We start from the raw sequence: 26,612 nt of genomic DNA, 5'->3' as shown, positions 1-26,612 counted from the left end.
GGGTCAGCGCAAGCTATAGGTGGGACCCGACTCTTGTGCTTGCCAATGTGCTTTTTTACTTCGATGGCCCACCGCGAGTGTGGTTTGAGACGCACGAAGCGGAGATTACAAACTGGGACTCCTTTAAAAAGAAGATCCGCGACCTTTTTCGCGACACCGTCGGGCGTCAGATCGCAGCGCGGAATCAGCTGGCGGCTCGTGCACAGACGTTGACGGAGTCGTACGGCGCGTACATTCACGACGTCATCGCCCTATGCCGCCAGATTGACGAGCACATGAGTGAGTCTGAGAAAGTGGCCCATGTGCTGAAAGGCATAGCAGACGACGTATTTAACCTTCTAGTTTACAACAACGTTGCCACCGTCGACGCCATCATTAAAGAGTGCCGGCAGTTCGAAGAAGCCAAGAGCCGCCGTATTACTCAGCGATTCACCCAGCTGCCCAACACGGCCGCAACCTCATCGTGTGAAGCCGCCCGCCAGTCCCCCACGTATGACAACGTCACACGCATTGTTCGTCGGGAAAGTGAAGCCGCCTGTCCGGCTCCTCTTCAGCCACCCGTTTTCGCAACGCTCGCTTCTGACCAACAACATCCGTCAGTGGCGTTACTACAAGCTGTGGTGAGGCAGGAGTTTGCGAACCTCGGCCTTCCATCAGCATGTCCCTTGACTCGCCCTGAAGACCCGTCTTACTCCCAAGAACACGCTCGCCGTTCACCTTCAACAATGCCCTTCCGTAACCTTTCGGAATGGCGAACACCCGACGACCGGCCTATTTGTTTTTTCCTGCCACCAGCCTGGGCACGTCACCGCCGTTTGTCCAACCAACCACGTCAGGCTTTCTTTACCTCGGCACTCATGCATCTGACGACCCCTCGACGTTCAGTCGCCGAACCCTTCAATTTCTATTCGTCGTCATCTTACGAGCCTTCCACTGACGCCCGTTTGCCCGGTCGCCGCTACCCTGCGCCCCTTCGTCCGGTCGCCGCAGCTCTCGCTCCCCGTCGCCGCTACGTCGCCAATCCCGCTCTCCGCCACCTCGCCGCTTTTCTTTGCCGAGCTTCTCTGGACGACCGCAGCAGGAAAACTAGATATTGCAGCTTATAGAGGTGAAGCTGCAATACCAATGACGGCCGAAAATCCTCTACTGACGCTTCCCACGCATCACAGCCTGCTTGAAGTACAAGTCGACCATGTTCCTGTGACCGCCCTCATGGACACAGGTGCGCACCTGTCTATTATGAGCGCTTCTCTGCGCTGCCGCTTACAAAAGATTATGACGCCATCTACGACGCAGGCAATACGAGTTGCCGATGGCGGTACTGTACCAGTAATCGGAATGTGCACTGCTCGTGTCAGCATTGCCGGTCGTCACGCCGTGGTCCTTTTTGCCGTGCTAGCCTGCTGCTCTCATGACCTCATACCTCGGCCTTGATTTCTTTTCGGCACACTCGGCCTTGATTGATTGTTGGTCTGGTACCCTCAGCCTTGATCTACCAACCTGTGCCGACTACTCTGAAAAGCCCACCAGCCGCTTGAGCCCAACCACTTTCGTTCGCCTGCCACCTCGAGCCGTCACGTACGGGTCTTTGTCATCGACCCCTCCCGTTCCTGATCATGATTATATCGTTACGCCAATTACTGACGTTCGGCTGACGCGCAGTGTTACTGTGCCCTTTAGCGTTGCGAGCATAGCGGATAACTGTCTGTTACTTCCGCTCCTTAACTTTGGTTTCACCCCTCAGGTGTTGCCCTGCCAGATGTCTCTAGCCCAGCTAACTGCCATAACAGAGGACGATGTCAGTGTTGTCACTGTATCTGCTCTTGATCGAAGCTCAGTCTCACGATCACCCAGCTCAGACGATGGTATTTTTTGAAACATGATTGGATCGGAGCTGTCGCCTCACCAGGCCGACGCTCTCTACCAAGTTTTGGCCTCATACAGTGACATTTTCGACACTGACGATCGTCCCTTGGGCCAGACTAAAATTGTCACTCACCGAATCAACACTGGTGACTCTGCGCCCTTTCACCGTCAGCCGCACCGCGTGTCAGCGTTCGAGCGAGAAGTGATTCAGAAAGAAGTGGCCAAAATGCTTACGAAAAACGTAATCGAACCATCAACGAGCCCTTGGGCTTCTCCCGTGGTATTAGTAAAAAAGAAAAAAGACGGCTCATGGCGTTTCTACATTGATTATCGCCACCTCAACAAAATTACCAAAAAAGACGTGTACCCTCTATTACGCATTGACGATGCCCTTGATTGCCTCTATGGCGCCACCTTCTTTTCATCTCTCTACCTCCGATATGGCTACTGGTAAATTGCTGTAGATGACATGGACCGAGAAAAGACCACCTTCGTTACCCCTGACGGTCTTTACTAATTCAAGGTCTTGCCATTCGGGCTCTTCAACGCTCCAGCGACCTTCGAGAGAATGATGGACACGCTCCTACAAGGATTTAAATGGTCGACAAGTTTGTGTTACCTAGACGACGTGGTCATTTTCTGACCTACCTTTGCAACCCAACTTGAACGCCTTTCGACCTTTCTGTCCATATTTCGACGGGCCGGCCTGTAGCTCAATTCCTCCAAGTGCCACTTCGGTCTTCGTCAGATTACCGTATTGGGTCAACTTGTTGACGCTGGCGGCGTATGGCCAGACCCGGCGAAAGTACGCGCTGTTACAAACTTCTCAGTCCCACGCTCTGTCCATGATGTTCGCAGTTTTGTGGGCCTCTGCTCCTACTTTCGCCGGTTCGTGAAAAACTTTGCGGCACTCGCACGGCCACTCACCGACCTTCTCAAACAAGACGTCCCATTTTGTTGGGGCCCTCCTCAAGCAGACGCCTTCTCTCAGCTAATCACCGCTCTAACGACACCTATTCTTGCCCATTTCGACCCCGATGCTCCCACAGAAGTGCGAACAGACGCGAGTGGTCATGGAATTGGTGCAGTTTTGGCGCAAATTCAGCGGGGCAACGACCGTGTAATCGCGTACGCAAACCGTATGCTTTCTAAGTCTGAACGCAATTATTCTATAACAGAACAGGAATGTCTCGCTCTATTGGTTTCGAAATTCCGTGCTTACTTGTATGGCCGCCCTTTCCGTGTTATCACAGATCATCACGCGCTGTGTTGGCTTTCTTCTCTGAGGGACCCCACTGGACTACTTGGTCGTTGGACATTACGCCTACAGGAGTATTCCTACTCAGTTGCTTATAAGTCTGGACATCTCAATCTGGACGCCGATTGCTTATTCCGCTACCCTGTTGATCAGCCCGACGAACCAGACATCGAGCCTAGCCTCAGCGTCATGTCAATGTCCCAGTTTCTTCATATTGGTGATGAACAACGTCGTGATGCTTCTCTGCGACAACTTATTGACCGTCTCAAATCTGCTCCGAATGACACGTCACTTCGCATGTACGTCCTCCTGAATGGCACGCTGTACCGTTGTAGCCTCCAGCAAGATGGCCCTGAGCTCCTTCTTGTCGTGCCGAAAAATTTGCGTTCAACTGTGCTGCACGAGCTTCACGATGAACCAACTGCTGGTCATCTGGGTGTATCTCGGACGTACGACCGCGTGCGTCGCCGCATCTTTTGGCGCGGTCTCGCCCGGTCCGTTCGCCGTTACGTGTCTTCCTGCGATAAATGCCAACGTGGGAAGCGACCTACTGCGCCCCCGGCTGGACATCTTCAACCGATATCCATCCCAACCGAACCTTTCTTCCGTGTGGGTATAGATCTTCTCGGTCCTTTTCCCGAGTCGAAATCGGGCAACAAGTGGGTCGCCGTTGCTATAGACTACGCGACTAGGTATGCCATCACTCGAGCACTCCCGACCATCACCGCTACTGACGTTGCGGACTTTTTGCTCCACGACGTCATCCTACACCATGGCTCTCCTCGCCAATTACTCACAGATCGCGGCCGCGCATTTTTGTCCCGTGTAATCGACGACCTTCTGCGCTCTTCCTCGACGCACCACAAGCTGACCACTTCCTACCATCCCCAAACAAATGGCCTTACCGAATGGCTAAATCGGACCCTCACGGACATGCTCGCGATGTATGTGTCCTCCGACCACCATGACTGGGACCTGGCGCTACCTCACGTGACCTTCGCGTACAATTCTTCACGCCACAACACTACTGGTTATTCACCCTTTTATTTGCTTTATGGCCGTGATCCGACGTTACCACTCGACACCCTGCTTCCAACCACTACAACGCCGTGAACCATTCTGAATATGCACGCGACGCTATTGCTCGTGCCGACCACGCACGTCGGATCACCCGCTCTAGACTTTCGGCTTCGCAAGCCACCCAGAAAGCCATTTACGACAGCCGGCATGCTCACGTTCACTTCTCACCCCGTTCTCTTGTTCTCCTGTGGTGCCCAGCTCGTCGAGTTGGCTTATCAGAGAAGTTGTCTCGCTACATGGGTCCTTACCGTATCATCCGCCAGGTAACCGACGTCACCTATGAGATCATTCCTGCATCTGAGACCACAAGGCTGCCTGCAACCACACCCAGTGATGTTGTGCCCGTCAACAGGCTAAAACCTTACCACCTGCCTACTGAAGACCGTAGTTAATGTGCACCGAGACAGCGCTTTTACCGCCAGGGGGGGGGGTAATGCTACGTACCTGACATATTAGGGGTCAGAAGACGACAACGAGGAAGTGGTCTGTCGGTTGTGCATGCTGTGCTCCATCTTAGTCTACGCCATACGCATCAGTTTGAATATAGATTTTAAATAGACACGCCTCGTGTCATTTTTACGTAACAATATGATGAAAGATGTGAGATGGCGGTACTCGGAGTGTTGACTAGATGGACGAACGAACACACAGACAGATGCATAGACAGACGCACGGATGGCTTCACGGGCGGATGGACGCATGGATGGACGCAGAGGCGGATGCATGAACGAACGCAGGGACAGACGCATGGATAGACGTGCAGACGCACGAACAGATGCACGCACAGACGGGTGGACGGACGGATGGACGGTCACACTGACGGACACATGGACGGACGGAAGCAAGAACGACTGACGGACGGATGCTTCGCCCCACTCTCCATCATTCACCCCATGGATATGTTGCCATTTTTTTCTCAAGGCTCACAGTTTATGCCCAAATGACAAAGCTACCTTCCCCCACCCGCACGTCGCGGGATCGAAGCCCGGCTGTGGCGGCTGCATTTCCGTTGGAGTCGGAAATATTGTAGGCCCGTGTTCTTAGATTTGGGTGAACGGTGAAAACCCCAGGTGGTGAAAGTTTCCGGAGCCCTCCACTACGGCGTCTCTCATATTCGTGTTGTGGTTTTGGGACGCTAAACCCAACATATCAATCAATCACCTTCCCTCATCCAGCATCTCTTCGCGCTCGTTCACTTAAGAAAGCTGGTCATTGCGTTTTATCTCTGCTTCAGCTGCGCCCGTCTGCAGCCTCTGGTAGCTTTCACTCGCACATAGAACAAAGCACACGCGATGCGATGTTAACTATTTGAACTTTATACGGATCATGAAGGCGACGCTAACACCTCGGAAATGCGCTTGCAGTGTTGACATATTTGCTATCGCAGTAAATAAAAGTCGCAGCTTTGCCGCAAAGGCAAAGCAATGAACGCGATAGAAACAAATTGGTAGAACACGCGCAGAATGGCAAGCAGATCGAAACGTGCCCCACGTCTTTTACGCACAAATGACACACGAAACGTACTTACAGGTATAGATTAACGCAAATAAGCGTCTCAGTTGTTACTTCGCAGTGTCTGAAAAGCGTGCCCTTTTCTCAAACGGATACTGTGCAACTATTGCAGTGACCTTTGTGCACCCGGTGACTACAACAGAAGCGTCCCTGAAAGCTGAAGGCTAGCTAAGGCGTACGACCCTCCCTACAGAAAGATAGGGACGAGCGAGTGAGCGTCGCCCCCTCTTCGCCGGGGCGCAAAGTATGCGTGGGAGATCAGAGCGCGAGCCGCCGCGTCGTGACAATGTGGCGCCGCAGAAAACACGATAGTTCCCCCCGAGACGCCCGTCAGCCGCGGTAAATGGTAGATATAGATAGCTTACCGTACGAACATTGAAGGAGGTGGCTAACGCCTCGCACTCACGATTCATGAGTACAAAGTTCAATTCCGCGTACCAGTCTTTTTTCTGGATTGTTTTTTCTAGCGCTTACATATATATAGATACGTATACGTATACAGTGACTGACGGTGATGCCAATATCGACACCGGCGGCAAAATGCAGCTGAGAGTGCCCATATAAATGCTATCGCAATAAAAAGGGCTACTCGAGGCACGAAAACTCTTATGCAATATTCGCGTCACTTTTCGTGGAGAGAACCAGTATCCAGCATACTCGCTCACCATTTACGACCATGTTGGAAGAGTAGTTTGCCGAGGCAGCTGAGTTGGATGCAACGCATGTGTATTCACCCCGATGATTGAAGCCCACCTGAAGGAAACAATCAAAAGGAACAAGTATGGGATCGACGCTTGATTTGTTCAACAAATGCTCGTGGTGTGCAACTACAAAACTATGCTCTACAGGCTATTTTATAGAGAGGTATAGCTTAAAGATAGCCCCGATGAGCATGCATAGGTATTATACTAACTCCAAACCAAGTGTACATATATCGAAGTATGAGTATCAAAGCATGCATATTTCATTTCTGAAAGCACCTGCATAATACATAGGTTTAAAATTACGTAATATTGCAATATTACTTATGAGGACTCTACTGAAGTGTTCCTCAGAAGAAAAAAAAAATTTCTCTTAGTTTAAGGTGGCGCCAATGCAACAACACCTGTATCTTTTAGCTGCCCTCTGAAATGCAGTTTCAATAAAAACTTTTGTTGCTGTGCCTGAGGATCATATGCTTCCTGCTTTAAATAAAAAAATATTTGTCAATACTCAGCCATTTTTAAACAAACTGCCGACATAAACCAATAGGTTTTCTGATAGTTGGATGTTATTTCTTTCATATACGAGACGTGCTCATCAATTCGGTGCAGTCAGTCAGGTAAAACCATTTCTTCAGCTGCAGGCACAGTGATCACAGATCAAAATGCGAAAATTTAGGGCTAAGTAAGGAACGTGCGTTTGTTTCGACATTTACAGTTTGCGTCAAATTAATGTAATTTTTTAACAAAATAATAATAGTTGTTGGGGTTCAACATCCCAAAACCACCATATGGTTATGAGAGATGCCTTATTGGAGGGCTGCGGAAATTTTGAATACCAAGCGGTTGTTTAACATGCACCAAATTCTGAGCACAAGGGCCTACAACAATTCCGCCTCCATCGAAATTGCAGCCGCCGAAGCCGGGATTTGATCCCGTGACCTGCTGGTCAGCAGCCGAGTACCTTAGCCACGAGACTACGGCGTCGGGGCTCGACGTAATTTTGACTTGAACATTTACACTAGAGCAAACATTGTTTTTAGCGGCCAGATTTGCAGCACGATCGCGCGGTTAACGTGAGCAATCGCGCATAAAGTCGTTACAATACATGACGGCACGTGTCACTTTTGAAATAATATACAATAGCGCTCTATATCAGTCTCAACGCGCTGTTTGTACTCAAAATGGCGCCAACCCTCAAAGTGGCATCTCTCTCTCTCTCTCACTATATATATATATATATATATATATATATATATATATATATATATATATATATATATATATATCAGACAGTAATGCCAAGGAATGTACAGGGGAAGTTATTAGAACCAATGGAATGTAAATAAGAAGAAATAAAAGTGAATGAAAAAATAACCAGCCGTGAGCAGGAATCGAACCTACGACCTTCGAATAACGCGTTCGATGCTCTAACCACTGAGCTACCACAGCTAACCACTAAGCATCGAACGCGTTATTAGAAGGTCGTAGGTTCGATTCCTGCTCACGGCTGGTTATTTTTTCATCCACTTTTCTTTCTTCTTATTTACATTCCATTGGTTCTAATAACTTCCCCTGTACATTCCTTGGCATTACTGTCTGTTATATCTCATTAATATTCTGTTAAAACACGGAAAAACGAGCCCTTAGGTATACACTTCTTTCCCTTATATATATATATATATATATATATATATATATATATATATATATATATATATATATATATATATATATATATATATATATATATATATATATATATATATATATATATATATAAAGTTGAACTATAGGGCTGTCTCAATGAGCGGTACTTTCTGAACTAACTGAACTAATTCAGCGTTTCTCGGTGCCATTGTTCAGAGATGGGGTCACCGTAACCACAGCCAACGTGTTGCAACTCATATTGAGCGTGACTGTACATATATTTATGATATATGTTATCGAAGCCGCTTTATTTGGTTTCGTCGGCACAGTGTGCCAAATGCTGACCTCTTTGATGAAGAGCGTGGACGAGAACTCGTTGCTAGACTCGACTTTGACGTCTCTGCCGTCGGGTGCCAGGGGAGCTCCGTCCCGAAGCCATCGGATTCGTACGGGACTGTCCCCTTCCAGCACCGAGCAGGTGACGATGGCGCGCATGCCTTCCTTCAGGTTGGCAGGGAAAGAGAAAGGACCCACCACGGGAGCCACTGTGGAGGAAAAAAATGAAAATGGGGAAACGCTTCCGCCACTATTATGGAGGCGGAAATGTTGTAGGCCCGTGTGCTCAGATTTCGGTGCACGTTAAAGAACCCCAGGTCGTCAAAATTTCCGGAGCCCTCCACTACGGCATCTCTCATAATCATATGGTGGTTTTGGGACGGTAAACCCCACAAATCAATAAAATCAAATCAATCATCTTACGCCACTATTCTTTTAATCTTTGTTACGAAAATCGAGGTAAACAGCTTCTTATAACTGTCGTTTTAGGAAAAGTTGTATTACGAAAGGAAGTACGCTGTTCCTTTTCTCTCAGACTAACCGTAAATAGCAACATTTATCAATGTTCGGTCACCCGAAAAACGATACATTCAAATGTTACTGATCATCGTAACTGTTCATTTGCATGTTTGTAAATGGCCCCAATATTAGGCTTTGGCTAAGGTGCCATACAGTGATCGCAACCGCTATGAATTTATTTCATACTAATAAACTTCAAACTTAATATCAATGAGCATGACAATGACGAACTATTTCTGACGGATTGATCACCAACCGCTCAACAGACAGACAAACAGACACATACATACATACATACATACATACATACATACATACATACATACATACATACATACATACATACATACATACATACATACATACATGCAAACATACATACATACATACATACATACATACATACATACACACATACATACATACATACATACATACATACATACATACATACATACATACATACATACATACATACGTGCGCATGGAGACAGACGGAGCCAGCTTGTTCAAACGCACTTCGATACAAAACACGCAAATAGAAAAAAATAAACGACGAAAGTATGGACAAAGGGAACACCTTTCCTTTGAATTCGTCTCTCCGAATGTACCGAACCGGCTGGACCGTTCCCCGAGTGCTCGAATTATACTACTGTGTGTACGGTCTGCGTATTCCTCAGAAACAATTATTCGGGGCTTATAGGCACACTGCGTTCCGACGTCGTCGCATATTCTCTCCAGACAGTGGCTTTCCTTTTCGTTATAAGACTGTTTCTGCGCTCAGGAGACGTCATTAGGCATCGGAGGCCCAGCACCACGCCTAGCTTCTGCCGGCCTGGCTGTAACGCGTACCGCCGCACGACGAGCATTAGCATGCTAGTTACGGAGTGTGCTTCAAAGAGGGAGGAAAACCTTTTTAGGAGAGATAAGGGTGGCGCCGACCACGCCGTAACGGCCGCCCAGCTTAACCAGGCAAGGCCCCACGAAAAGAACGTGGCAAGCGTGCTTGTGCTGCTAAATTTCCACATGGTTTTCTTTTTTCTTGCTGCTGCCTTTCCGCAACTTCCGGCCCGATCCCTCCCAGCTCCTGTAATATATTCATAACTAGGCTCTATAGTGATTGCTCATTAGCGGGGGAAGTGACAGTTCCCGGAAGAGAGAAAATGCGCCGAAAGTGGCTCGCAGCACGGGACGATGCACATATAAAATATACGAGGCCGATATGTATAAGGTTTCGCTAAGCGGGCGGTAACTTTGGGAGTTACGTGCAGTGTTGCGCGAGCAGGCTGCGCCAGTAATTACTGTTCGTTATCAACGTCCCTAATATGAAATGCTGACAACTCAATGACTAGAAGCATAGGCTTACTAAGACGTAGGAAGCTGTTGTTTAGGCTAACTACGCAATATTGCACATTAGGCGCTTATAAAAAACTCTTTTCTGAGACGTAGTGTGTGTAGTTCTGCGTGATTTGTGGCTATGGCGCGTAAGGTCGGGAGCAATCGACGGCAACCGTAATTACAAGCGCATGAAATCGTCGCCATAATGTATAATACTTCGGTCACTTTTCTAGTTACCAACGATTCTCGGGTTCTCCATTGGCGGTAAAGGAGTTCATTATAGGGAAACGTAGATCATGACGCAAACTCCAACTGAGTGCTATATACGATTGTACTCACGTGCCTATATCAATGTCATCTGCCGTGAACTAAATAAATGCTGCCCTTTGTGCCTAGCTCGGCACCCCTTACCGTATTGGTTATGTATGGGAACTGCAGATTCACAGATTTTTGCACAAAATAGGGCACGTTAAGTTTCACTTCCGTTAGAAGAAAGCGCACAACGGAAATAAATTGTTCGACGTATATAATATAGAACGCATGCATATATTAGCCACAACACCAAAATTTCTTAGCTTATCTCAGTATGGATCCTCGAGCACGCATTTCAATTAAAACAAACAGAGCGAAAGAACGAGGTAACGTCAAAAAACAGTCTTGACCCACTTCGTAGCAGTGGGTCAAGACTGTTTTTGCTAACTTAACTGTTCTTAACTTCTTACTTCGTAGCAGTAAGAAGTTAAGAACGTTTCGTTACGGTGGCTTGGGTAGTGCTCGGTCTCCATTTTTTGAAGATCCGACGCAAGTGCGTCAGCCATACATTTTTGAGCCTGCTGACTTAATGATGCCGTATAGCTGTAGTGTCTCATTCGTGTATTTTTGGTTCAGACTCTATAACAACAGACGAATAACATTACACGCTGCGCGCTACGGCTGACAATACGCATCGCTTGGGCACATTGCTCGATAGAGAGCAGTGCGGGCGCTTGTGTATTGAAGCGCGTCAGCAATGCTTCGTATCGATAAGGTATTTCGTAAACTTTCAATCGACTTCCTGTCAGTGCGTTTTTGCTGGACGCTGCGTCGCCTTGCCATCGCACACTCCAAAGCACACAAGAATGTATAATATAAAGCGTGCAGAGAATGCGATAAGGGAAACGAAAAAAAAAGAAAGAAACCGAACGGAACAGGGTCTTCAGCTCTGCCGCTTCCTACGGCTCAAGCGACGCATCTGAAGTATAATGCAGCCGACGTGCTGTCGTCGGCGAGGCCATCTTTCAAAGTTTTCTCGCCACGTCGTCCGCAGCTTCGCATCTTACGCTGGGCTCACACTGTTTGCCCGGCCGCGACAGTTCGCAGCGAGCCGCATGCCGGACGCGGAAGCGAGTTTCGCCAGAGTTTCCGTTCTCTTTCTTTTTTTTTGCCCGCCTCTTCCTCGCATCAAATAATGAGTGAGAGGGAATGCATAAATTACGGTCCGGCTATCTCGAAGAACAGGCAGTCGTTTCCGTGAAGAGAGAAAAGTTTCCTTCGTTTTTTTTGCGTAGAAAAAATACAGAACCACTTTGCTGATTCCGCACATTACACCGCGCCACGTTTATTCCATTCTTCTTTCGCATCCCGCGTTGTGGCGGTCGCTCGCCATTGCTTCGTTGCGTATGCACTGGTGAACGCGCGTGGCGCGACGAAAGCGCGATTGCGAGAAACGAAGGCTAGAAAACTTAGCGACGAGAAAGAAAAAAGAATAATAGGAATAACAACGGGGGTACTATATAAAGTTTTTTTTTTCGTCCAGTGCCGTAGGTTGTCCGTGTTTGTTAGTTGCTGTTTGTTATCCATTTCCGGACACTTCTCCCTCAGCCGGCACCACGAATGTTTTTGATTACTTCGGCACTGGCGGCATCGGTGGTTTCTAGCGAAGGGTGAGGGAGCTCCACGGATGGTAGAGTTCATTCTCGTCTTCTGCGCGCGTAGCGCCGTAAATGTTTGAAATGCCGCGCCGCCGCAGAGGCCATTCATCTGCGCGCCTGCGTCAGACATTGAAAATTGCCTTCGCCGCTGTATACCGCGAATGAACCCTGCGTCCCCGTGCGGCCGAGCGCAACACGGTGACTGCAGCTCTGTTAGGCGCTCGCAGAATATGTACAGAGGAGGAGGGAAAGGAGTGACTCATGACAGTTGGAAGCAGGCAGTTATTCGGCTCGCGAATGAATAGCGTGGGAGACGAGGGGTGAGGGGAAAGTTATCTGGACGAAAAGTCGTGGGGCGTGGGTCGGAGTTCTTCAAATCACCATCGCGAGATAATTAAGTCCGTTATGTTTAATGAACATTTTGATGCCTGTTGTGTGTGCTGTCACGCCTCTTGTTGCTTTTACGAGGACGTTGCTCTGGTTGGATAAAAAGAAACCTGCATTGGAAAGTAAAAAGAAAAGAAGCGCGCGAGAATAAAAAAGAAAGAAAGAGTGACCTGCATCGAAGCAGTTAGGAAGCGTCCTCAGTCAGGAATGCGCACAAGTGCCAGACTATCGCATTAGCCTTTCGTTTTTCTATATTTTTTTAAGTAAAAACGTTGTAAGCAGTGTGAGCTTTATACAGTGATATCAAAAGACAGAGTGTGCAAACACGGACCCCTGAGAGAGGTCAAGACATCACAAACGCCGACGAAAAATTGACACGGCGTGCAGAGGCAGAAGAGGAAGTAGGCACAAAAACTTATCCACGCATTCCCAGGCATAAGGGCGATCGATGGTTCTCAATATAGCGCGCTTGGAGATGTACGTACCAGATGACTGTTCTGGGATTTTCTAATGGAACATTCGACGTGTTTCTTCATTGCAGTGCCTTTACGATACAGCGCGTTCATGAAATTTCAGTGCGCATTTACACTCTGGACAATGTAAACTTAAGTTAGAAGGTGAGACCCGGGTTCGCGATATGTCATGTTTCAATAAAGTCTGGCTAGCATAGTGCCCCATCTGTACTACGTAGACACGACTGAAGCTGAAACGAAGCTTATACACCGCACCTGCACGGAATAAGCGAATTTGTTGACGTGTTTTGCGAAGCAAAGGTCTGTACGCTCCTTGTCTATTACGCCTGCATCCTTTTTCAGCAGGACGGCGCATATCTTACCTAGCATATTGCAGTGAAAACAACATCAGGCTATATTAACGTCCCACTTTCTTTAGCCCGCGTGAGATACGCAATGAATGTTGAGAATACCTGCGACACGCTTGTTACGTTTGCCTACACAGTGTTCTTGTAAAAGTACTGTTGCGGCACGCCTCTTACTCTTGCCCGAACCGAATGAATGCACAGCTTTGTACAGGCTCATAATAAGGAGCGCGTCTAACGGTTTTGGCCTACCAAATTAATAATAACGGCAGCGCATGCGCACTCCAGCGGTCGATTAACTTGCATACAGAAGAAGTAAAATTCTTCGACAGTTATCTCTCACGTATACGCCCCTAGGCACGCCGGATTGAAAGACAGAACTATTTCTCAAGAATGGGTGCATAAACTTTTGTGCCTACCTGTTGTTTCACTGCTGTGCGCCCTTGCAGTTGTTGATGCGTGTTTCTGGTGTTCCCTCTTTCCTCTCGAGCCCTTGTTTGCAAGCGAAGTCTTTTAAAGTATGAATACATGTAAACTAGCTATATCACTTTCCCAATGCTATTGTAAGGTGTTGAAACCCCTTCCTTACGAATTAAATTTCAATGTAGATGCATAAAGGCTAAAATGTACTCTGTGTCGTAATGATGGCTCCTTCATATGTCCACATGCTTTAGTTCCGTTTGTAACTATATACATCGGTATCCTGCAGTATACATCCACCTCACATGGTGGTATGGTACTCGACTGCTGACTCGCAAGTCGCAAAATCGAATCTCGGCCACGGCGACTGCATTTTCGATGAAGGCGAGAATGCCCGAAGCCCGAGTGCTTAGGCCCCACCGTGGTGGTCTAGTGGCTAAGGTACTCGGCCTCTGTCCCGCATGTCGTGGGATCGCATCGCGGCTGTGGCGGCTGCATTTCCGATGTAGGCGGAAATGTTGTAGGCCTGTGTGCTCAGATTTTGGTGCACGTTAAAGAACCCCAGGTGGTCGAAATTTCCGGAGTCTTTCACTACGGCGTCTCTCATAATCATGTGGTGATTTTGGGACGTTAAACACCACACATCAATAAATCAGAGCACTTAGACTTGGGTGCACCTTAACAAACATGAGAGCCCCCTCCTCCCCCTACGGCGTCTGTCATGGTCATATTGTTTCTCCGGGACGTTAAACCATATAGATTAATAATTATTTTACAGTATACATTACAAATAATTCACGCACGAGTGCAAGGGAGAGAAACTTAACGAGTTCGAAAACATGCTAAAATACTGCGTGCACTGGCGCACCGATCGTAAGGACGTTTACATAGTTACGAAGTCCCCACAGTCGGCCAGCCACTTGACCTAAAACCACTCACTCGCCCACTGTCTCTTCACTGAGTGCGACATCTATATTTAAGGATTGCCTGGACGTTATCATTGCAATTCAGGAGCCGCCTTGAGGTCGAGTTTTCCTGATTTACTCTACAGATGTGTTACATTGACTCATTCACTCTTAAACGGAAAGCTAACGCCACGCTCAGTGGCTCTGCGTTCTTTGAAGTCCCTTGAAGCAGCTTTATGTGAACAAAGGTGCCATTCTTGTCTTTCACCAGTTGAAAGATGAATTCTTTTTCTTTTCTTGTTCTTTTGATTGCAGTGAAGGAGCAATTTCGAGACGCACATGTGTCGGCGTGGTGAATGTTTTTGCCCCATGCAGTGTCACCCCCCATTCAATTAACTTGCTGATGCTAGTCAAAGCGAAAATACTGGTCACAAATGGAGACATAAAAAAGGCGGGAAAAAGCGTGGACTATAAGGAAGCACTAGGAGTGAGTGATATTTTCAGCTGCCGCAACGTCAGCAGGGAAGAAAGAGTGTGTGTGTAAAGAAGAGAAAGTACCTCGGGACTACATTGTGCCGGTACAGAACGTATGGTAAATAGAGAGAGATAAATGAAGAAAACTGAACTATAGTGAAGACAGAAGGGTCAGTAATCCAGAAAATACAGAAAGAAGAAAAATAAAAGTTCTTCATGAAGCAAACTTTTAGAAAGTTCATTTATCAAGCAGAAAGTCTGCTTGTCTGGTTCTGACACTTGCATAGCGCTGGTCAGCCGAGAGATTAATTTCCTGCAAAGGACGACATTGCTCACTCTAAGCATCCTTCTTAGGAGCTGTTATTTTTGTTTTTACGTTTAAGGAAGAACAAACACGAGCTCTCGCACGCACATCGCCGATCCACAAAAGTATAATTTACGCGACGTCCTCGATGTTTTTCCTTGTGAAGTGCAACAGTCCGTCACACGCAAAGGCTTTCGACAAGTGCCATTTTCCAAGACCAGGCCCCAAACTGGGGCGGAGGGTGCGCTAGAAGGCTGCCCCCTCCTGAAATTTGGATGAAGGGCATGTTTTATCAATGACAAGAAAAATTATACACTATCTCCCCGAAAAAAAACCCTGATGGAATGCGAAGCCGCAGTGGTGCGCACGGTGTTGACCCGGTTGAAACGGGCGTCGACACTGGTGCTGGAAGAATGGTTTGAAGCGAAACTCCGCGTAACATTTGCTCGTGTAAGCGTTTGTTTGATACGCAAAGACACGGGAAGCAGGTTGGGTTTCGTGTGAGTTTCATCGCAGATACATGAGCCGAAAGAGTGTTTCCACTCGACGTTCGGTCGAGCGTTGGGAGCAGTGGAGAGGGTAAAGCGAAGGAGAAGTGTGTTGCGAGTTGGTGGATGAGCCGGAAGCTGCAGGAGCTGCGGCGAGGGTGCTGCGGGTGAAGGGGAGAGTGACGTAAGTGGGCACCTCTAACGGAAGCATGCGAGGGGAGCGTAATGTGAACACCCAGCTGCAGCATGACCTACTTGGCACCGCTCCAACACCTGCCGAGATGCGAACGCGTTGCGGCACGTTCATACGGACGAATGTACGCATGGCGTTACACAAGTGAGCAAAAAAGCTCCTTCGAATCTAAAATAGGTCTTCCCACACACAAAAAAAAAATCGTTACTATGGCGCTGTCTAAGACCTTTCGTGAGAGTTTGTTCACTTTGCCTCATGGGAATGATGTGTGTTTGTGTTACCGGGGATGGCACCATGATTTGTTTATTGGGGATGGGGAAAGGGTAGGAAACGTGAGCACATCCAGAAGTGAGTATGTTTGCTCGGGAAGGGGGGGGGGGCAAAAGGAAAAATGACGATAACTCGGGAGAGGGGGGAGGTAGCCATCCCGCGCCCAATTTTATTCTGGCGCTTAGAGTGTCCCACGTACCATTCCAAAGAAAATGTGATTCAGCAGTAATGTTCACCTTGTTTTCTCCAGAGTGTGGTAAAGATGCAGGTTTTCTTATCACTCAGAGCTTACTTCTAGCATGTGATTTTTTTGCAAGTCGTTAACCTCTCAAATTTTCGTGGAGCACGTGAAACTAGACCGTGGTTTTTATAATGCTCCAATTTGGATGTGTTAGACGTTATGGCTTTTCTTTCTGTTTAACCTGTCATCTTTCCATTCGCTCTCCTTTTGAAGTGAGTGAAAGTGGTCTTTCTTTCAACAGACAATTGCAAACATTTTTTTACTGACGGCATAGTGTTTATGTTTACATGTCGACAGCGTGGAAAGAGTCGCTGTGGTCGGGGGGGGGGGGAAGGGGGGGCACTCACCCATGACGCTGACGTAGAGGTCTCTGGAGGCTGACTTTCCCGCAGGGCCCGTGGCCACACAGCGGTAGCCGCCTTCGTCTCCGCTTCTTTCTACCCGGTGAATAGCGAGCGTGCCGTTCCGGAACACGCTCTGGCGCTTGCTCTGCGGCAGCTTGGCGTCCCCTGCGTCGGACGCGTGAGAAAAACGCTTGCAAACTCGCAACGCTTCTTATGATGTTACCACTTGACTTTCCCACTGTGCTCTAAATGCTCAAGGACGAGCAGCCGAGGTCCCCGAAGAGCAGTGGCTATCTAAAATAGTGACTAATGAACAGACACCACCGAATCAAAGCAATAGCAGCCGTTCGCTTAATTCACAGGAAACCAAGACATCACTCCACATCAAAGAACAATGAACGAGGCCAGCAGGTAGCGTTTAAAGCATGGAGGTGACACTGAGCTCTGCCTAAATGAACAATAACAACTGACAATACTTGCCGACGGGGCTGAGACCTGGAGTCTTACGGAAAAGGTTGAACCTATACTGGGAATGACACAGTGAGTATAAATGGGTATTGGCAGGGCATGCATCGTGGAGACAAGATTACGGTTGGTCATTAAATGTAACAGACTACATTCGAAGAAAATCACGTGCGCAAGAAGATACATGAAGTTAGATGGGCCGATGATAATAAGTAATTTGTGGGGTTGTGGGTTGTGATGAGATTAGTATGCACCGAGTACAGGACTGGTATAAGTTGAGAAAATTGTGAGAGACCTCTGACCAGTGGTGACTGTAATCAGGTTGATGATGATCCAATAAAGCAGTTATGTCAAGAGCTAGAGCGAAAATGATCGAGGCGAGGGTTAGTGTGAAGCCATATATCGAGCCCTCTTTCATTTTTTTCGAAAGGGCTCGCCCTTCAACGAGAAGTGGCTGCTATGCCGGTGTAATAGCAATTCAGTGTACCTCATGACATAAATAAATCGAAAGAAATCTTTGGTGCAGAATGTGTACAGTTTGCAATATCGTGAATATGCCCCGAGATCAGCGGGACGCAGCAATCGTTCGAAGTTTCAAGCGGGCATGAAGGTCTGTGTTTGGTTAAACATAAAAAGTGACGAGGACCAAAGAAGATATCCTGTCACTGTTGCCTAAAGCGTGTACGTAGCCTGTATAACAGCCGGGTGGTGAACGTGGCGAAAAAGTTAAATCTGCGGTAATGTGAAAGATTGAAGAAAATTCGGTCGCGTAATGAGCTGTCCATCAACTTTTGCTTGTCCATGGTCTTTCCCGGTGGTGAACTTTTCTTTTCCAGTCATTTCTACCTTTCGCGCTTTTTTATACTGTATTATATTATATATATATGTATAATCTAAAGTAGCAAGTGAGCCATTTCTTGGAGCTTACGTCTTCACTTTCCATTAAATACTCGCTCTAATAAGCACGGAACTGAAAAACGCGTGATATTGAAAAAAATAAGAATTAGTTTTATATAAAATATAGCGTTAGATATTGACGTTTGATGGTAGCTAACACATCTCACCATTGATTAAAAATTAGCTTTCTTGGCAGAGATATGGTCGAGGGCCAGCATGAAAGTGACTTCTAGCTGGTTCCAAAAATGTGATTTTCGCTAGTGTCTATATAGTTTGCAGCAAAATAGAGTCTAGCCTATAGTGTAAGCTTTGGCTCGTGATTGCTCATGCATGATGACCCAGCTAGACTTTTTTGATAAATTATAAAGAATATTCAACTCTAAACTGCATATGAATACCAACGCGATTTCAAGTACATCACACTTATTAGTTGAGCTCACGTTACACAAGGCTCTCTAGAGGTCATGAACTGAAAGAACTTGGGGGTCGGGGGGAGGGGGACTACAATCGTGCACATTAAAAGCTCATATTTTGCTCCTAGCCAGTAGAGAAGGCCTATACGCGAACACTATATGGATTCCAGCAGAATATGGCTTCTTTGGAAATTCTCAAGCCGAACTATTCGTTCCCAATTCATGTCACGTTAGTCGGCCGCTTGCTCCGGTGGTCACAGCTGGAGATAAACACTAAACACAAAACGAAAGAAAAAAAGAAAACGAGAGAACGTCGGGAAATCGTCGCGGTGAGTGAGCGAATGAAGAGGAGGGGACAGCAGCTCATTTAGCTCTCAGGAGGGTGTCCGGCCAGAACGACGCTCTCTGACAGTTTTACGCAGACCGGAAGCAATAAGGCCACGAGCACGCCCACCCGGCGGTTTCGTTCTACGCCCCCTCGAAGCCGTACACACGTGGACCTTCCAGATAAGGCAACGCGCGTGCATAAAGTTCTCGCTGTGGTGCCCAGGGCGCGCGTGCTCATAAGTTTTGCATCGATCGAATCGCCGGTACAGCGTGCCTCTTATAAGGTCGTGTCTGAAAAGGCGACGCCGCCACCTTTTTCCTGGCCTGCGTGTTACAGGGGGAGGGGACGGGCGTCCATACGAGTGGCTTACACCACGCGGAATCCAATCCATCCTCCTAGGCACCCCCACGCCCCTGTACCTCACCTACGCACGCCATAACCAAACTCTTTTAAGCTGCTTCTTTCAGCTTCCTCGCTCGCCCTCTGGTACCGTCCTGCTGACACAAACACTCACGAACGCCCATTTCTCCCACACTCTGACAACAAACACCACCAGCACGCACGCACACATAATACCAGCTCGTCCGCGGGTGCGCATGCACCGCAAGACCGAACGGACGCACGCAGTCTTCGTGCAAAGAGCTCGCATAAGCCAGAGTGCATAGGCTGACGAAATTGTACGCGGTCGCAGCCCTGGCTTGGCGTCCTCTCCCTCTTTCCTCCAGCCTTTCGCGAGCCAGAGAGCGAGCATCGGTGGCGACGTCTGTCCTTGGCATCAATCGCCGGCCCGGGCTCCTTTCATCAAAAGTTTGGAACGGCGACGAAAGGCTTCTTTCCTCAATACTCCATCTCCCATCCTTCCTCTCTCTCTCCGCCTGCCGGCGTTCGCCGCCGCTGCGGTGAACATATGAGAGACGAAGTGCTCCATGATGACGATTATTGGATGCAAAAATGCATGTGTATAATCACTCTCCTACGGTATGAAAACGGTTCGTAGGAAGCATCATAGAAAGAAGTGCAAAAGCAGCGCACTTCCAAGAGACAGCACGTACATTTTAAACTTTTTCAGCCAGTCAAGAAAAAATAAAGCTCGCGTTGTTGGCCTCGTAAAGACTTGCTTCTTGAAGCTAAATTGAACTTGCTAGTTCTTGGCATTCGACAAAAGAAAAATCTGTTTCTTTCTAGTGTAGTTACTTTAACTTCACATGAGAAACTGACTTTATGAAATTGTGAAGCCAGAATAAGTTTATGTCACTTCTATCTTAATTACAAAACGAATTTCGGATCATGCACACAGCCCACCAGAGACTGCGCTTGCGTGAATTTTTCGCTTTGTGTTCGCAATGCAGCGCAGGGTATCATAAGCGATATAGAGCCAGTGTGTTTCGCTGCGCACTCCGTGCTTGAATTAGACTAAACAAACTGAAGAACACATAAAGGAAGAAATAAAGAAGACAAAAAAAGAAGAAATAAAAATAGAAAAAAATTAACGAACTAAACTAGAAAAAAAAGAATAAAGAAAACTAACAAATGAGTCATCATATGCACAATACTCGAGGAATATAAAAGGTTTCAACGAAAGTGTGAACCAAAAAATGAAGTAGTGTACTAACTGCACCGGTTGCACTATATTGAAACTTTTTGAAATTTTAAGCCATCATTGGCACAGTCTCTCTTATCGTGGCATCCACATTGTTACTTTAAAGAACCAACACTTTATCCTCTGATATAATATTAGATCATCATCCCAGCGTAGTTCCTAATGTTCTCTGAGCATGGCTGTCACGGGAGCCACAGCGCTGAAGATATTATTAGTTTGGGCCACATATGCCATGGCACACATGTGCTAGGGAGAAATGGGGAAGTGCTTGTCTCCATCGCTGACAGAGATATCTAGACACGTCCTGGAATCAGATGAAAACCTCGTCGATAAGCACAACCTGTCAGACCACGCAGTTTTGCATCTCTTACACCTCACCCCTCCAATTGATAGAGTTTGTACTCACCTATGCGTTGGACACATGATCCGGGTGCCATGTGTTACAAAACTTTCAGTTTGGTTAAGGGGCACCTATCGATTAAGATTAGCCTCAGCCTAATTCCTCGTAAGTAGATTCTTAACTGACCTTTGTACCAGAGGATTTGGCTGAGCGGGTATCCAGCAGCAGGGCAGTGGATGATCAGCGTGCGGCCGGCCAGCACGGACACGTTGCGCATGGCTCGAACCAAAGGCGGCCCTCGGACGTTGAGCCTCGCGCCGTGGGACACGGTTTCGGCGTCGTTGCTGGCATGGCATTGGTAGCGACCACCGTCTTCTGTAGTAGCCGCCGTCAGGTTCACGAAGCTATTCACCTGCGAACATTGTCAGTGATGTGCAACATGAACAGTCATACTTTCACAGCAAGGACAATTCAACGAATGTCATACAAACAAATTGGAACGTTATACGAAGTAAACCTGGCTGCTAGCTCATCTAAGACTTAATTTGGTGTAACTTTAGAAAACCCTTGTGTAAGTGAATACGGTCGCTCCAGTGAGCGAAGCGTTTATCCTGCTGACTGCCACTTCAATGCTAAATAAGCGGCGATAACAAAGCACGTAAAAATGTATGAGTTGTCTACTCACCTCTGTCGAGATAGCGCACATAATGGGGCGAGTATGATTGAAGGTTGCAGTTACTTCTCTAGTGACCAGCCCCCTAATTGATGTCCCTTCTCCTTCATGTTCCTTCACCCGGCGGAGCCGGCAAGCGAGTCTCGTTTCTTCTTGAGCGGCGCCCGTCAGCAGCCTCCTCAAGTTTTCACTCGGGCGTAGAACATACGACGTGTGGTGTGATGCTATTGATTTGGACCTCATATGAAACGTGATAGCGACGGCGCAGTAGCAATGTGCCTTCAATGACCCTATAATTGCTCTTGAATTAAAAAAAAAAGTATAGCGCAGATGTGACCAGCTTTGTACTGCTTTAACATTAAACTTTGAGCTTTGAAACTTCTAAAGAAAGGAGACATTACACCACGCTTGAACACAACATGCATGACAATGAGGAGCTTGAAAAGAAAGACCCTTTTTATTATTGTATTTTGTCTATTCAGTATTGTCTGAAAGACATAAAATGAGTGAACCTTACTTATCAAATAAAGTAGGAAAGGGGGACATTATTTCGGAAGTAGCCGGTCAGCACTAATTTGACTACATGGCACCGAATGCACAAGCTTGGGTTAATCTGGGTTTCAATTGTTCTTAACTTTGAACCAGAAGTAGGTGGTTGGTGAACTACTGAGTATAAATATTCCTATTGGGTTCAATAAGGTAATGCTACTATACTGTTGAAGGTAAATATACTAACTTGAATTGCAAGTTATGAGTAATGAAAAGCAGGCTCAGACTAACCTTAGAGAATTTTTTTGTCATCTTTATTGTTCACCTAGAAGCAAGAATCATGACTCAGTAGACGTTACACCATCATTAACGATCTTCATGCCAAATATACAACTTTATTAAACTCATAAAGTGCTGTTCACTCTTTAGGACACACATTAACATTAATCTTTAATTGTCTACCTATACTTGGACGATCTATCGTCGCTCTCAATATTTTTAATCTCAAAGAACAATGCGTACACGTTGCTGTTCTTGTAAAAAGGGCCTTCATGTTCCGCGCACATATTCATTGTAATTTCATTGCACCTATTTTTAGCGGAAGTACAAAACAAGAAAGTGAATTCGCGGTGCCTCGAATTTCTTTTTTTTTTATCGGAACAATCAACATGTGACGCTTGGTTATCTTTTAAGCAGTGTTGGTGGTATCGCGTTGCGAGTAACGCCGTTACCAATAATGCGTCTCTTTTTTGGCAACTCATTAGCGTACTTGTTAAAATTTTAGAACTGTAATGGGTAACGTATTCACGTTACAATTTTAGGTGACGTGCAGTGTCACGTTAATCGTTACTTTTTACTGTTGTAGATGTCATTTTCCCAGAGCTCAACCCGATAACATTTTTTGTAGCAGCGTCGTACGGCCATCAGCCTGCAGGCTTTGATGAAGCTAGCGAGGGTAAAATCCCTCGTATTTTCGTAGAAATCTTGCATAGAAATTTCGGAAACGCACCGAATCAATGTGGAGAGTTTCGAACCATCCCCACACTAAGCTTAAAAAAGCCGCGGAATCCGCCATGACAAACTGTAGAAACATGCTTTTCATGGAACTGTATTGTAACAGATGAATCGCTGATACCTGCGCCTTCCCGGACCCAAAAGACAGGCTGCACTAACAGAAAGCGCATGGGGTGGTTTGCTTCACACTGTGTGCTTCACACTGCGTGCTTTGTAGGTCGGGGACGATAATTCTAGATTCAATGATAAGTGGGGTTTAACGTCCACAAACCACCATATGGCTATGAGAGACGCCGTAGTGTAGGGCCCCGGAAATTTCGGTCACACGCAGTTCTTCAGTTCTTCAACGTGAACTCAAAGCTTAGCACACGGGCCAACAGCGTTTCCTCTTCCATTGAAAATGCAGCCGCCGCAGCCGGAATTCAATCGCGCGACCTGCGGGTCAGCACCTGAGTACCTTAGCCACTAGAACACAATGATGGGGCTCGTCTCATTTAGGCTGTCATTTGATATTACAGCATAAGTTTAGGATAAATAAAAAAACTCCCAGGGTAAATGTTCAAAATAGTTTAATGAGTTCGCTGAAATGGCAGACGCTTTTTGTGCCGCTTTTTATGCGAGCAGATGGGATTTTCGCGTCCCCTGGCAGACCAGGTCTGAACTACTCACTTGTTTCTACGTGGCCTCCGAGATCACCTTCGCCAGCGCCAAAGCGCAAGACTGGGTCAAGGAACACACTGATGCACACGAGCGTCTAGTCAACATGGGAACGCCCCTAATAAAAGCCTAAGTGAGGGTTTAAGGTCGCCTCCAGATTTTTTTCTCAACGCGTGAGCAAGACGTACCTGGCCATCGTTGGTCACAAAGTCGCCTATGCGCAGCCGCATCGTCTCAGCCACAGGTTCCCCGTCCAGCGTCCACGTGATCTGAGGTAAGGGGGCGCCCGTGGCGGTGCACTTGAGAGACACCGGGACTCCAGGATCGACTGTTTGCTCGGCGAAGCGATATGTCAGTACTGGTGGATCGTCTGCAATAACATTACGGCAAGCAACGTTGGAAGAAGGCAAAACACATCTCTCTTGTATTACAGTGCCCTTTCAGCTTATTCAGGCAGAAAAGGTCATGCTTAGGAGTCTTCAAGCAAGGGTGATCTTTACACCGGCTGTCACCTCATGATGGAACAGGTCACATTTACAGCAGGGTTCTACAGGTCCTTACTGCACTATATACACTAATGCACACTGATGCGTGCTATCCTATATGGACATGCCAAGGGTTACAGTCGGAAGGCTGCCGTTACCACCTGCAAGCCGGCCTTCACTGCAGTGACGTGACCCGCTGTGACCACCGAATACACGATGAATTTTACAGGACGCTAGTTCACTTGATGCACGACACTGGTCTTACGGCACACATTCAACGTGCATGTCTAGAGGAGATGGAAAGAATCATGAAATGCGTGGTGCGCTGTTTTTTACAATGAACTGACCTTCGCGGAAGTAAATTAAACACTAATAGTATAGTATTCAATCCTGTCATGAATGACTGGTGTTGTTTTATTACAACTCAAGCTGAAACACGCGAAACAGCGGAGAAGGCAGATGTCACATTGCTCGCGATTCTTTCCGTTGCCCCTGTACAGACAAAGTTCAAGTCTATGTCACAATAAAAAAATTACAAGCAGCTCTGTTCATTGTCTATAGAAAAGGCAATAATAAGGTTGTCAGAATCCATATACAAGTTTTAGAGTAATACGTGAGCAAGTGAAGCGAAAACTTTCTCAAAGAAGGGTTCACTCAGTATAAAGCACGAACAGGATTACAGGAAGCATGGAAGGAAGAAAACCAAAACCAAAAGGTCCGGAGATTTACCTTATAGATACGTTTGATTGGCTACTCAGTAATCAGGTATTTGGAGAGGGGAGTAGAAAGATGAGAGAAAGGAGGCAAGGAAAAAAAGGATATTAGCAATAATTGCACTGATGCATATGTGTCGTTTGCACTATAAAATACCTAAAGGCTTTCATTCAGGTCTGTAGGAAGCACGGCGATTGAAATTATAAGTAAGCTTAATGCCATGGGTTAGCGTGGTAGTAGGTAAGATGTGTTCGTGTAATTAACGAAAGTTTTGTGATGCAAAGTGATATATCAAGGAAAACCAAAAGTCTTATTAGTTTTGCCCTACCTTGTTTTAAATTGGTGTTTTGCTTTGCACCACAAAACTTTCGCTAAAACAGATCAATAAGTGTTTTTCAGAAGTTACAGAAATAGATTATCTCAATACTTATAAATACTAAGACTCATTGAGCGGCTGGTATGATTCACGTTGTGAAAGAAATTTGATAGAAATTGAAGTTTTAGAGTGTTACGTGGTGACTTCACAAAGTTCCGCATTAGCTTTAAAAAATACAGATGAGAAGGCTTTCACATCAATATAAAATATCCCTTAGTTTTGAGGCCCAAAACAAATTAAGAAACGACGACAATGACAGCCAACTAAACAATGAAGTTAGGTTGCAGTGACATTCGGCATTTGCAGACGAAACCTAAGATATGCCAGTTGTGCAGCTGGTTCAGGATAATAAAGTGTTCCGGCATTACGTTTGCGTTCCCCAGCAGACCAATGTCTAACACAGAATTACGAAAAGCAGAAAGTTGGCTTAAATATTGCCGTTACTAATCAACACAAATAACGTGAAAAAACGAAAGAAAGAACGGAACTAGCAGCTTAGACTCTAACAAATGAATTTGTGCTATCATCCGTGTAACTTTTTCCGGTTCATCAGATTTATTTGTGTCGTTTGGACTATGTGTAAGTTGTCACCGTGTGTAAAAGTAAGTAATGATTATTGGGCAATTGTATGCCGAACTTATCTCTATGGAAATATCCTAGGTTTTCAATACAGAAATTTCGCATATGCCCCTAAGATAGTTTACCAGCTCTTACTATATACTACAGTCGTCACATTCACATTATACAAGAAGCCTTAAAAAAGCATTAGTTGAAAATTTGCTTTCGCACCATCTACCACGCTCGTATGAGCTGATATCTGAATCTTTTAAATGAGTCTCTGATTTTCAAAGGATATTGAACTCTCACCAGAATTGTGCTAAAATATTGAAGACCTGAATTGGTTCTTGCTCGCTGAGGAGAACGTTTCACGAAAGTTTCGGCTGGTTTGTGGGGATTGGTTCTCTGAAATAAAAGTTTCCTGCAGTCCGACAACGCTTTTCCAATGTGAAGATAATTCTACAATATGTCTAGCTCTCTGAGTCCTCACCCCTTCGTTCAGAAAATTACAAAGTAAAAAACAAAACAAAAACATTATCACTTTAAAAATAAAAAAAGAAAAAGAAGAGCTGGCTGCGAACCCGGTTGTT

At 46.4% G+C, this 26,612-nt stretch overlaps 1 protein-coding gene across 1 annotated transcript in view; it reads right to left on the bottom strand.

Annotated features, from left to right (window-relative positions):
- LOC119169595 (cell adhesion molecule Dscam1-like) overlaps positions 1–26,612 on the bottom strand; it is a 354,684-nt gene that overhangs the window by 57,232 nt on the left and 270,840 nt on the right. The window contains exons 7-11 of the mRNA XM_075887261.1: positions 24,078–24,259; positions 21,243–21,468; positions 17,017–17,178; positions 8,413–8,612; positions 6,382–6,469 (exon numbers count right to left, since the gene is read on the bottom strand). Of these exons, the coding sequence (XP_075743376.1) occupies positions 6,382–6,469; positions 8,413–8,612; positions 17,017–17,178; positions 21,243–21,468; positions 24,078–24,259 (858 nt within the window). The remainder of the gene's footprint in view (positions 1–6,381; positions 6,470–8,412; positions 8,613–17,016; positions 17,179–21,242; positions 21,469–24,077; positions 24,260–26,612) is intronic.

Source organism: Rhipicephalus microplus, chromosome 2 (assembly GCF_043290135.1).
Source record: "Rhipicephalus microplus isolate Deutch F79 chromosome 2, USDA_Rmic, whole genome shotgun sequence".
Lineage (NCBI taxonomy): Eukaryota > Metazoa > Arthropoda > Arachnida > Ixodida > Ixodidae > Rhipicephalus > Rhipicephalus microplus.
The sequence above is the reverse complement of the archived record's forward strand: the minus strand, read 5'-3'. Positions and strand labels throughout refer to the sequence as shown.